Source organism: Lynx rufus, unplaced genomic scaffold (genome assembly GCF_022079265.1).
Source record: "Lynx rufus isolate CCGP_SWC_20201006 ecotype Redwood Valley unplaced genomic scaffold, mLynRuf1.p SCAF_6, whole genome shotgun sequence".
Lineage (NCBI taxonomy): Eukaryota > Metazoa > Chordata > Mammalia > Carnivora > Felidae > Lynx > Lynx rufus.
Genome location: NW_025814878.1, coordinates 146,032,067 through 146,045,259, shown reverse-complemented (window position 1 = coordinate 146,045,259; position 13,193 = coordinate 146,032,067). Strand labels below are relative to the sequence as shown.

At 42.0% G+C, this 13,193-nt stretch overlaps 1 protein-coding gene across 1 annotated transcript; it reads left to right on the top strand.

The window, feature by feature from the left end:
• Positions 1–2,745: 2,745 nt before the first annotated feature.
• Positions 2,746–3,759, top strand: LOC124528099 (olfactory receptor 5V1). The gene has a single exon (XM_047101458.1). It carries the CDS (start codon positions 2,746–2,748, stop codon positions 3,757–3,759), a length of 1,014 nt encoding a protein of 337 aa, XP_046957414.1.
• The last annotated feature ends 9,434 nt before the right edge of the window (positions 3,760–13,193 follow it).

The window sequence follows — 13,193 nt, the reverse complement described above, 5'->3', positions numbered from 1 at the left end:
TCCATTGTCCATTCAGCGGCCAGAAGGGCCTTCTGGAACATGGACATCTCTGGTCCCTGAAATATTCTCCTTCTGCCGTTAGATCCTGAATGACTCCAACCCCACCAGAGCGCCTCCTGGCCCTCCTGGCCCTCCCCCTCATTCTGGGCTCCTGGGCCTCCCAGCTTCATGCTGCCTCCAGCCTCCAGACTTCACACCCGAGTCACCTTGACCTGCCTAACCCCTGCTCATACCTGACATTTCAATCCATGTTTTCTCAGGGAAGTTTTTTTTTTTTTTTTTTTTTTTTAATTTTTTTTTTTTCAACGTTTATTTATTTTTGGGACAGAGAGAGACAGAGCATGAACGGGGGAGGGGCAGAGAGAGAGGGAGACACAGAATCAGAAACAGGCTCCAGGCTCCGAGCCATCAGCCCAGAGCCCGACGCGGGGCTCGAACTCACGGACCGCGAGATCGTGACCTGGCTGAAGTCGGACGCTTAACCGACTGCGCCACCCAGGCGCCCCTCTCAGGGAAGTTTTTTGATGACAGCTCTGGATCAGGGTGGACCCTATGCTGTTTTCCTTTAAATCAATTATTACAGTTTTTACTATATTTTTAAAAAACTCTTTGGTATATTTATAACCCCAATATGCATTCTCCTGAAGGTATGGTCAAATTCTGCTTTGTTCATCTTTTCATTTTTACCACAAACCACCAGGCCCGGCAGAGAGTAGTTTCTCAAAACACAGTTGTTGAATAAAATGAGCAGGGTGGGTTAGCCTAGCAGGTTGGTCTAATTTATCCTCAGAAGTAGGAGGCAGGGCTACAAAAATAAGTGTAGGCAGAGTTTAGGGATGAGATAAAAGACAGACTAGGGACCAGGGCTTAGGGATTCTTTTGTTGATGGAACAAAGTTGTCCTGGAGACTTCAGGGAAATTTAAGCCTTTATCCGGCGTGTTCTCACTCTTCTGGAAATGTCCAGAGTATTTCACAGGGAGAGGAGCCTGCAGTGAAAACAATAGCACCAGCAACCTGGCACGCGGGCACAGGATGGCCGAAGCAGTGCTGTTCGAATAAAGACCCAGTACCCCCTTCATTCCTCAACAGTTTACTTCTCTCTTTAGATCCTATAATTTGCTTCTGATATCAAACTGCAAAACTAATTCTTGAATTAGAACTTGAGCCTTTTGAACTAAGGGATTCTTTGTGTAACCATTTGAATTTTACCAAGGGCTTTTATTAACTGACAAAGTCTAGAACAGTATTCTTTAATAGCATGATTACAAACACTAAATTAATGTACAGCTGGGCCAGGAAATAACAACTCTACTGAGAGCCAGTGTTCAAATAAACATATTCAAGTAAAAGACCAGATGATTAGCACCAGTTAGATTCAATCATCAAGACACTACAGATAGTATATCACCATTAATAGAGATATAAGCCATAAAAAGTTTGAAGCTAATGAAAATAATCCAAGTGTATGAATATAAACCACATTAAAAGTATTTTTAGAGAACATTCTGTTCTCATCAGTTAAGGGAAATTAATTTTTAGACACTCAGTTGAAAGTATATTAGCTCGAGAAAGATAAAACTGTCTTTCTTCTCCACCCAATGGCTATATAACTCTGCCAGACATTTATTTCGCTGAGACTCAGTGTTTTCATCTAGAAACTGGAACGTGACTGTCCGTGTGGACACGAGTGCCCCCTCCGTGTGGGTCCTGCTGTGACTGTCCACATGGACACAAGACCCCCTCCACGTGGCTCCTGTGGTGACTGTCCGTATGGACGCTGAATCCTGCATTAGCCAAATGGCTCTTCAAATTTTCAGATCACTCAGTCTCTAATTTATTGGAATGAATCTCTTGGAAAGTTTTTTAAAATATAGGTAACCTAACCCAAAATTCAGGGATCCTAATTCAATGTGCTTATTACTAAACTTATCATAACAAATTAAATAAAACAATATAAATATCCATTGATAAGGGTGGGTATATGAAAAGTTTGCTGTATTCATATGAAGACCTGTATATAACTCAAATATCATGATTCGGGAGAATATTTATACTCCTGGGAAATCATGACAATATGGCGTTTGAGGAAAAAGCAGGTTAGAACATGTACTTTCTGAGCCTTGTTTTAAATATTTATGCACCGTGGGCCGCTTGGCTGGCTCAGTTGGGTAGGCGTCTGACTTCGGCTCAGGTCACGATCTCAGATGCGGGGTTTGAGCCCCACATCAGGCTCTGTGCTGGAAGCTCAGAGCCTGGAGCCTGCTTTGGATTCTGTGTCCCTCTCTCTGCCCCTCACCCACTCATGCTCTGTCTCCGTCTCTCAAAATAAATAAATGTTTTTAAAAAATATTTATGCACTGAAAATTGCTTAGGAGGACACAACCCAAATCACCAGTAAAGGGCTTTAGTGGAGAAATGAAGGGTTTTGTCTGGAGACTTGCACACACTGTGTTCACAGCTCACTGAGACGATGCAGGTGGACCTGACCCGTTACTGTTAACACAGGGCTCTTAGGATGTATGGTGCCCCTTATGGTGTTTTTTTTTCTAATTAAATGCTGTCTGTGTTGTGTATGTTTGAGGTTTTGTTTACAAGGGAAACACTGGATACACTTATGTCTGTGTGTGGTGGTAGGTTTGAGCTTTGGAGGACGCTGCCGTTCTGGGCTGGAATCTGAAGTCATTGGGATGACTGTCCTCTGTAACACTCTTCTCTTGTTCTGCAGACCATTGCTGCTGCAGTACATGATTACTGCAGTCAGTGTTTCTTTTTGCCCAATCCCCAAAAGGAAACCAGGCAGCGGCATGGAAGGAAAGAATCAAACAGTTCTGTCTGAATTCATCATTTTGGGATTCTCTGATCTAACTGATTTACAATTTTTACTTTTCACCATCTTCTTTCTGACCTATATCTGTACTTTGGGAGGAAATATCTTCATTATCCTGGTGACTGTGGCCGATCCACATCTACACACCCCCATGTATCATTTTCTGAGGAATTTGGCCTTTCTTGACATCTTTTACACCACCACCAACGTCCCCCAGATGATGGTGCATCTCCTGTCAGCGAAGAAGAGCATTTCCTATTTGGGTTGCATGGCACAGCTTTTTGCATTTATTTTCTTCGTGGGATCAGAGTGTCTCCTCCTGGCAGCCATGGCGTATGACCGTTACATTGCAATCTGCAAACCTCTACGGTACTCAGTGATTATGAACAGGGCCCAGTATGGCCGCTTAGCCGCCTCGTGTTGGACTGGGGGTTTCCTCAACTCAGTGGTGCACACAGCACTGACCTTCCACCTGCCCTTCTGTGGCAACAACCAGATTCAGTATTTCTTCTGTGACATCCCCCCTTTGCTGCTGTTGTCTTGTGGGGACACTTCTGTCAATGAGTTGGCATTGCTGTCCATTGGGGTCTTCATTGGGTGGGCGCCTTTCTTGGGTATCGTCCTCTCCTACCTCTATATTATCTCTACCATCTTGAGGATCCGCTCCTCAGAGGGGAGGCAAAAGGCATTTGCCACCTGTGCCTCGCACCTGGTCATTGTCCTTCTGTACTACGGCAGCGCCATCTTCACATACGTGCGGCCCGTCTCAACATACTCGCTGGAGAAAGACAGGCTAATCTCTGTGTTATACAGTGTCATTACCCCCATGCTAAACCCTGTAATTTACACACTGAGGAATAAGGACATCAAAGGGGCCATGACGGTGTTGGGGAGAAGGTGGAAGCCACCGATCCCTTCTTTTGAGATGTAACTTTCACTCACCTGTAACCAATATTCTTGTATCAGATAATTAGCTTTTCCCAGCAGCTGTCTGTACTGAAACTCAACCTACAAGTTCACTGCAGCCTGGGGACAGAGAGTGACCAGCTGACACACTGAAGCCTTAGTGACCGTATTCTTGAGCTTCAGCTAGTCCTGTGGGAGAGACATGGATGTTGCTCTTTTTAGATCTTTTCTTCTTCGCGAGACTGTCCATCCCCAAATCCTTCATCCTAAAGACGATGCCACTCTTTCACGCAATATGTGCTTGGTGGACATCACGTCCTGGTACTTCCTTCCTTTTTGTACGACCTCTTACATGTTGAGGAATGTGAAATGCTTTCTCCTAATGCTCCTTATGTGTTCGTTATATTTCTCTTCCTATTACTTAAGTCATGCTTTTAGCTCTTCTTTCTGTATTAGGTTCTTCTTAAGAAAGCGTTGTAGGGGCGCCTGGGTGGCGCAGTCGGTTAAGCGTCCGACTTCAGCCAGGTCACGATCTCGCGCTCCGTGAGTTCGAGCCCCGCGTCGGGCTCTGGGCTGATGGCTCAGAGCCTGGAGCCTGTTTCCGGTTCTGTGTCTCCCTCTCTCTCTGCCCCTCCCCCGTTCATGCTCTGTCTCTCTCTGTCCTAAAAATAAATAAACGTTGAAAAAAAAAATTTAAAAAAAAAGAAAGCGTTGTAAACAGGGCACTGAGTTCACATTACAGCGGTTTTGACAGTGCTGTGTGAGCCACCAGCTGCATGGGTCCGTGACCATTCATATTCATGCTGGAAAGAAGATAGTCATGGTTTCTCAATTCCAGTTTATATTCCTTACTCTGTCCCAGAAGCGGGATATGCTAAAGGAATTTTTCTAGAAATAAGCTCCCACGGCAGTTCGCTGTATTGTAAGGTACTTTGAATTCAGGAAATCTTTATCTAAAGTTTAGAACACAGAATCAGAGAAAAGTATACAGAAAGGTAACTGCAGATTTTGGGGGGAATAGAAACTCTTTGCTGCATAGTAGCTATAGTTAGACAAGAGAGTAGGAATTACATGTGTTAAAAGTGAAGGTACTAACTTTCTGCTTTTTCTGTGTTATCACCATGTAGGGGACAGACATGAAGGCAAGACACGTGGACAGGCAAAATGGTGCAGGAAAGAAATACAGGAAAGGGAGAGAAAATGACAGATAAGGACAGAGGCTTGGAGGTGGGGAGAAGAAGCCGCTTGCAATGTAGGGAGTAGGGGGCTGGCAGGTGGGGAGAAGAGGCTCAGGGTGGAGGGGCCACCATCCCTCACCTTTCTCCTGCTCCTATGAGTGGCTCACGCCTCTAGCCGGTGTCCTGATTCCCCATCTGTGTCCTGTCTGGTGTTGGCGGAGTGCCTGTGCTGGCCACATGTCCCTGTGCACCTGTCCCTTCTGCGGCCCTCTCTTACCGTGCCTCTGTGCAGACCCCCTGTCTTCATCTGACGACTGTCTGCAGCCTGTGTGTTCGGTGTTCTAGCAACTGCCTTCTTACAACCTTATCTCCTTTAGAAACTCTGAATAACCCTTCCCCACTCAGGGCTCAGGATTCATATTCCCAGTTATTTCATCCAATTCCTCATCTACGGCTTGCTTTCCATTTTCCTTTATAGTGTCTTTTAAAAAGCAAAGATGTTTACTTTTAATGAATTCCAATTGGTCATCATATTTTTCTTTCCTTGACTGTTAGTTCTTTGGGTTTTTGTACTCTAAGACATCTTCACCCACCATAGAACCACAAAGTACTTTCCTGTAGCTTTTATATTTAGGTCTATGATCCAACTCAAATTAATTGTTGATGTAATGTTGAGGGTTATTATTTTTGTTCTGAAAACATACCTGTGTTTTGTTGCGTTATTGCCACACACCTTGCAGAAAAGACTACCATTCCACCTTGCATTATCTTGACACCTTGGTAAAAGTTAATCAGGCACATATATCTTGTTCTATGTGGATGCTTTATGTTGTTTTATTTAAGCTTAGCCAGCCAAAGACCACCAGGTGTAACCTGTAGTCTGACAAAAATCAGACTTACTGATTTGCAGTGAGGGAGTGCCCTCCAGAGCAACCAGTATGCATCACACTTGACCACAGAAAGGAAGCAAGTGTCATTGGTATGGTGTGGTTCCCATCTGAAGAAATCTGAGCAGGGTCTATGGGAAGCGGGGGTGATTTCTAAATGGGGTGGCTGTGGAGAAGGGTTTGGGAGAAGCAGGAATTTACAAGAGGCTGGTGCTCTCCTGTGGCCAGGCCTGTTTAGCAGTTAGGTGCCCCAGCCAGAGATGGCATAGTAAATCTGGGTGCTCCTGAGGAGAAAGCAGCCGTCCCCTGAAATGCTCCTGTATGCCCTGCTGACTTTGCAGGTGGCATATCCGTGTCTGCCCTTCGGCATGAATAATGGCAAGGCTGCTTTCTCCTTCATCATTTCAAGCTGATTTTCACTCTTTCTCTCCCACACAAGTTCTTCTATTTTTGGCCCCATGATCTATTCATCTACTGACCCCACATAGTCAGGTCAGGCTTACTGTAGCTCTGTAGTTAGTCTTGAGGTAGGTGTTTAAATACTCCAATCTGTTCTTTTTCAAGAATGTTTGGGTCATTCCAAGTATCTTTGTATTTACAAATCAATTTTAAAACCAATTTATCAATTTCTACTCAAAAGCCTGCTGGAGTTTTATAAGCATTGAAAGTGTAGATCAATTTGGAGAGACTTTATATAGAGCAGTGTTTCCTGATCTTTTGAAATTATCCCCCTAGGGAGGCTTTACCCTATTCCCCCCTAATCATCCCATCCCCATGACATTTTCATATCTCAGATATACTGTGTAGTTGTTCATGGACTGTGGCCTTTGGAGGGACATGAGTCATTGTGACATCTAAGAATTTTTCTGTATCCCAAGAGCCAATGTCTACCCCCTTGGGATCCACGTCATCCCAGTTTAGGTTACGTGATGCACATTAGCATGTTTTATCTCTCCATTTACTTGTGCTTTTAAATTCTTCAGCACTGATTTCTAGTCTTCAGTGTGGAGATCCTTCCGTGTCGTTTTGGTGAAATTCATTCCAAAATATTTTATGGTTTGTGTTTATGCTCTTGCTTCTGGTTCTCTTCTTTAAATTTGATTTCGCAGCTGTTTGTTGCTGGTGTATAGAAATACAGGAACACAAATGATTTTGTGTAATAATATTATCTACTGAAAGCTTGTTAATTTTTCTTTTTTTCCCCAGTAACATATTTTAATGAACTAATTTTGTATTAGTCTCAAGCACATACATTTAAAAGATAACAATACAGGGGTGCCTGGGTGGCTCAGTCAGTTAAGTGTCTGACTTTGGCTCAGGTCATGATCTGGCAGTTTGTGGGTTCGAGCCCCACCTCAGGCTCTGTGCTGTCAGTGAGGAGCCTGCTTGGGATTCTCTCTCCTCTTTTCCCCCCTCTCCCACTTGAACTCTGTGTCTGTTTCTCAAAAAATGAGTAAAAAAAAAGTTAAAAAAATAAAACAATACAAGTATGCAAAATATGTTATTTAGTTGGTCAGGGGTTTAGGCTCTTTGCCTAACCAAGTTCACAACTTCCTGGAAGTGAGCCCATAGTCCACTCCTTTACTTACAGCATAAGGTGTGGGGTCTGGAAGAAGGGAATCAATGAATTTGTGTATTATCTCACCAAACCTCGAGTTTTAAGATGGGAACATCTTATTTTCTGGTTAGATTTAAAAAAAAAACACCTCTCCAACTCTTAGAAATAGAAAATGTGTGCCTTTCTGCATACAATTAAGAAATGCCACAGTTCCTGGCATCCATCAGTTAATACATCTGACATGAGGGTGCATGTAGCTCTCTTCACTTGTCCTTCTTGTAAAGATTCACCAACATCAAAATTTTCAGACTATCAATGGAAGTCTTATCTCTCAAAGACATCAGTTCCAAACACAGTTTGTCTGTATGACCTAAGCAACTTTCTTTGGGTGTCCTCTTGTTAATTTTTCTTACTAGTGTCTGCCTTTCTTCCTTTTCCTCTTCCTTCTTTCCTTCCTTCCTTCCTTCCTTCCTTCCTTCCTTCCTTCCTTCCTTCCTTCCTTCTTCCTTCCTTCCTTTCCTTCTTGTCTTGTCTTTTAATTTCTTGTTAGTAACATACAGTGCAGTATGGCTTCAGGAATAGAGTCCAGTGATCCATCACTTACATGCAACAGCTAGTTCTCATCTGAACAGGTGCCCTCCTTAATGTCCATTCCCCATCTAGCCCCTCCCCCACACACCTTCTTCCATCAACCTTCAGTTTGTTCTCTGTTAAGAGCCTCTTGTGGTTTATTTCCCTTCTCATTTCTCTTCCCCCTCTCCATATCTTCTGTTTTGTTTCTTAAATTCCACATATGAGTGAAATTGTATGGTATTTGTCTTCTTCTGATTGAGTTACCTCACAGCATATTTCAAGTAGGTTTTGTTTTGTTTTGGTAGATTCCAAAGGCATTTTTATGGCAACATTATGTTTCAAATATATAGAAAGTTTTACTTCTTCCTTTTCAACCTTTTTTTTTTCTTTTTGCACTAAGACCATCAGTAAAATGTTGAATAGAAATGGTAAGAGCTGACATCTTTTGCTTCTGATATTTTATTATTTATATTTCTAATTTCTATCTTCCCTTTAGTTTTCTTTGTCAATATTGCTAGAGGCCTATTATTTTAATTATTTTTTAAAGAACTAGCATATCCTCTCCAGCATCTATAGTCTCCTGATTTGTTCATTTTGGCCACTCTGACTGGCGTGAGGTGATACCTGAGTGTGGTTTTGATTTGTATTTCCCTGATAAGGAGCGACGCTGAACATCTTTTCATGTGCCTGTTAGCAACGTGGATGGAACTGGAGAGTGTGATGCTAAGTGAAATAAGCCATACAGAGAAAGACAGATACCATATGGTTTCACTCTTATGTGGATCCTGAGAAACTTAACAGGAACCCATGGGGGAGGGGAAGGTAAAAAAAAAAAAGGACGTTAGAGTGGGAGAGAGCCAAAGCATAAGAGACTGTTAAAAACTGAGAACAAACTGAGGGTTGATGGGGGGTGGGAGGGAGGGGTGGGTGGGTGATGGGTATTGAGGAGGGCACCTTTTGGGATGAGCACTGGGTGTTGTATGGAAACCAATTTGTCAATAAACTTCATATAAAAAAAAAATAAAGAACTAGCATTTGGTTACATTGATTTTTCTATCTTGCTTTTCTCTTTTCAATTTTATTGATTACTATTCTTTCTTATTTTCATTCATCTACATGATTTGGGTTCTTTTCCTATTCTTTTTCCATTTTCTTAAGGTTGAAGTTTAAATTATTAATTTAATAGAAGCATTTTCTAATAGAAGCATTTAGGCACAACCTGAGCTACATTTCACACATCTTACAATTACATTTCAATTTTGATCTGATTCAAGTATTCATTGATTTCCCTTGAGACTTTCTCTTTGATCAAGAGAATTCTTTAAACTTTGTAGAAGAAAGATAACCTACTATGTTTACTATTGCTGTTCCCTTCCTTCACTCCTGATTTTACAAATTTCCTCTGGTATTATTTCCATTCTGTCTGAATAACTTCCTTTACTAAGTCTTTCAGTGATGTTCTTGTGAATATCACCCCTTTGGGTTTTCACTCATCTGAGAATATTTTTATCTGACATTCCTTAAGGAAAAGCACTGTACAATCATTCCACTTTCTTCTGGTCTTCATTGTTTCTAACTTTTTTTTTAAGTTTATTTTTTTGAGAGAGAGGGAAAGCAAGTGGAGGAAAGGCAGAGAGAGAGGGAGACACAAAATCTGAAGAAGTCTCCAGGCTCTGGTCAGCACAGAGCCTGACACCAGGCTTGAACTCATGAACTATGAGATTATGACCTGACCTGAAGTCAGACACTTAACCAACAGAGCCACCCAGGCACCCCTTGCCTTCATAGTTTCTATTGAGTAATCTGCAGTTATTCAAATCACTAGTCTATAGTTGATCTTTTGTTTTTGTCTGGCTGTTTATAGTATTTCCTCTTTAATTTTCATTATTATTTCTGGTTGTAGATTGTTTTTGGAGCATTAATCTTGTTTAGAGTTGTCTCAGCTTCTTGAATCTGTAGAATCATATCTTTTACCAAACTTAGGAAGTTTTTCATTATTATTTATTCCAATATATTTTTTTCAATATCACACATTTTTTTTCCTTCCTACCAGGACTCTGGTAACAGAAATGCCACCTTTTGTTATTGTCTCACAGATTTCCAATGCTCTGTTAATTTTTTCCTAGTATTTTCTGTCTTTTCCTCATGTTGGATCATTTTTGCTGACCCAAATTTAAGTTTATTCCCTCTGTTTTTTCATCTCCATTCTGCCACTGAGCCCATCCAACAGTATTTATTTTCGTGATTGTAGTTTAGTTCTAAAATTCCCATTTGTCTTTTCTTTTTTTTGCTAAGACACTCTATTACTCCATATTTTTTATGAGTGTTTTCAATCGCTTGCTTAAGCATCTTTACATCTGCTTTAAATTCTTTGTCAGATAGTCCAACATCTCTGTCTTCTCAGTATTGGCATCTGTTGATTGTCTTTCCCTGGAAGTTGAGATTCTTTTGTTCTTTGTATGCTGAATATTTTGGATTATATTCTAATTGGTTTGAATATTACAAGACTCTGGGTCTTGTTTCAATCCTAGCAGAGTACAGATGCCTTAGCAGGCAATTAATCCGGGTCAGTTCAAGCCTTGGGTTCCAGCCCACCTCTCTGGGCTATGGTTGTAATGTTGGTTCAATCTTCAAAACTGTAAGCGTTCTTCAGATCACTCCCACTGAGTGTCCCATCAAGTTTACTTCTCCAAGTTTTTGCTCTGCTATTTAGTATCAGATTCACACATGCAAAACTTGTTCTCTCTCTTTTATCTCCCTGTAATATCTGATTCTGTGGGGTCCCGTTTTGGTCCTCTGGATGGAGATCTAGACCTCTAATTACGCTGCTCTGCCCTGAACTTCCTCCACTACACTTGGCTTGAGGAGCAGCAGGAAGAGAGAACATCAGCGGAGCTCTCGCGGGGACCGCCAGTGCGAGGGGGCTGGCTCCGCTCTTGCAGGACCGAAGGTGCATGGGGGGCTGGCTGCGCTCTCGCGGGACGGCAGGTGCAGTGCGAGGGAGGGGGCGTGCTGGCTCCGCTCTCACCGGACGGCCGGTGCGAGGGGTGGGGAGGTAGCTTCCCCTCTATCAGAAATTTTACTCTTGTGGATTCTGTTCCCACTGCTGCCACAGAATGGGCTGGGCATCACATCAGGACGGGCTCGTTTGTAACTTCAGCTGTCGTGGGAGGCTTGGTCTGCAGCCTCAGCTCTCCCTGGGAGTCCAGCCTGCCAGAGATTTAAATGAATTTCTCTCTCTCTATTCTTCCTATTGGTTATGTTCTCTCAAGAGCCTGGACTAGGAGAGCTTTTGGTATTCCTCCTTGTCAGCATTAGGAATTGCTCTTCACCTCCTTGAGCCAGAGACAGAGGGCTTCTAGAGCTTTCTCTGACTGGGCTGTGGTGCTGTGTTACTTCTGTTTCTGATTGTGTTGAACTCAGATTGGGAATTCTGGAGGAAAATATGGTCAACACTGCCAATTTGGTAGTTCTTTGAATTCTGGTATTCTTCCCTAACCCACCTGTTAATATTTAGTTTTTAGCTATCTTAATAGCTTCTCAAATTTCAGGTATTTTTTTTTTCTCAGCATTTAGTGGAAGAGATGGGGTGAGTGGGCTTGTGCTGCCAGACTGTGAACCTGATCCTATATTTTGAAATTTGATTAACATTAAGTGAAACAAAATAGTCAATGCTTATTTTTTTCCAGATGCAGCTTTCCATTCTGTTTCAACCCTGGCAGCACTGGAAGAATTGGCTGTAGCAGCAATTATGGCTGGGCATGGAAATAGCTGTAGGTGCTGGAAGTGTCCTCAGACTTCTTGTCAAAAGATTGGAGTCTGAGGTCGGGCATTACTGCTACCAGTACAATCTTAGTCAAGATCATTATGGTTTTCTTAATTTTTTTAAAGTTTTTTTTTTAATTTATCTATTTTGAGAGAGAGAGAGAGAGAGAGAGAGAGAGAGAGAATACCAAGCAGGCTTCACGCTGTCAGCACGGAGCCCACTGCAGAGCTTGAACCCACAAACCGTGAGATCATGACCTGAACTGAAATTAATAGTCAGACACTTAACTGACTGAGTCACCCAGGTGTCCCTCTTAATTTCATTTTTTTATGTACAATAAGTAGTGTAATTTTTAAAAACGTAATTGCAAAAATAATATTTGAACTAAGTAACTGTAGAAAATAACATTGTTTTTTGGGTGGTAGAAAGATTATGTGTAACTATTTAATAGGATAAGCATATATTAACCTACTTGATTTTCACACCAACCACATAGAGAGATACTATTACTACCATTTTACAGATAAGCAGTTGAGCCACAGAATTGCTAACAAGCTTTCTGAGGTCACTTATCTAACAATTGAAACTCAAAGGATCTAGTTTTAAAAGCTGTACTCTTAACTGATGTACATGCTACATTGAGACTTAGCTGCATGGTTTATCGTTTTCATGAAATAGGTAAAAAGAAAAATGAGGGATTGAATCACTCTGTTTGGAGCATTTCATTAGATTATTCCAGTTCACTTAATCACAAAACAAAGAAGGATTTGAAATTTGGGAGTCTGAATTCTTTCTTCTGATACAGACAGTAGGTAACTAGAGCAGCTCTGGAGACCCGGACAGTGTTTATCTTCTTTCTGAGACTCCAGATCATGGAAACTGCTAATCTGTACTCAATCTGTGTGCTCATCAGGACCTGTACCAGAAAGGAGCCCACCCATTTCAACACAGAGCAAACAGCAACTGCTAAAGCCATCCGTTTGAGTTTCCAAGCAATTAAAATGGTCTCCTTGGAAATTGCTGTTGTCAAGCAAGGTCTTGTTTTACCAAGGTCACTTGGGGGCTCATTGGAAAGCGTACAGATAATTATATTATTAAAATGTTGTGAATGTTTTCACAAAGTCAGTAAGTATGTAATTGTTTATCCCCGAAGAGCAAGACGCTTCATCAAGGCATGCATTCCAACTGCGTCCAAGGTTGTTTCCCAGCAGCTGCCTTTGCTTGGCCATTGGCACTTCTAATTCAGTTTTCCTCACGGTTTTAACATCTTCCCAATTTGACTCCTGGAAGAGGCCTCTGGGGCAGGCCACTTAGCCAACAACATTGGCATGAACTTTCTTCCAAGTCTAAGGCCTCCTCAGGGAAAGGAGAGATCAGTAACTGCACACAACACACCCTCCGCTGTGACGTGGAAAGCGTTCTTATGATTGGAAAGGAAGACACTACAAGAAAGCTTGAGTGTTTGTTTTTCTCTAAGATCTTCAATACCCAGAATGA

Coding starts and splice junctions, on each gene's coding strand:
- LOC124528099 (XM_047101458.1), top strand. CDS start 2,746: ATGATTACTGCAGTCAGTGTTTCTTTTTGCCCAATCCCCAAAAGGAAA.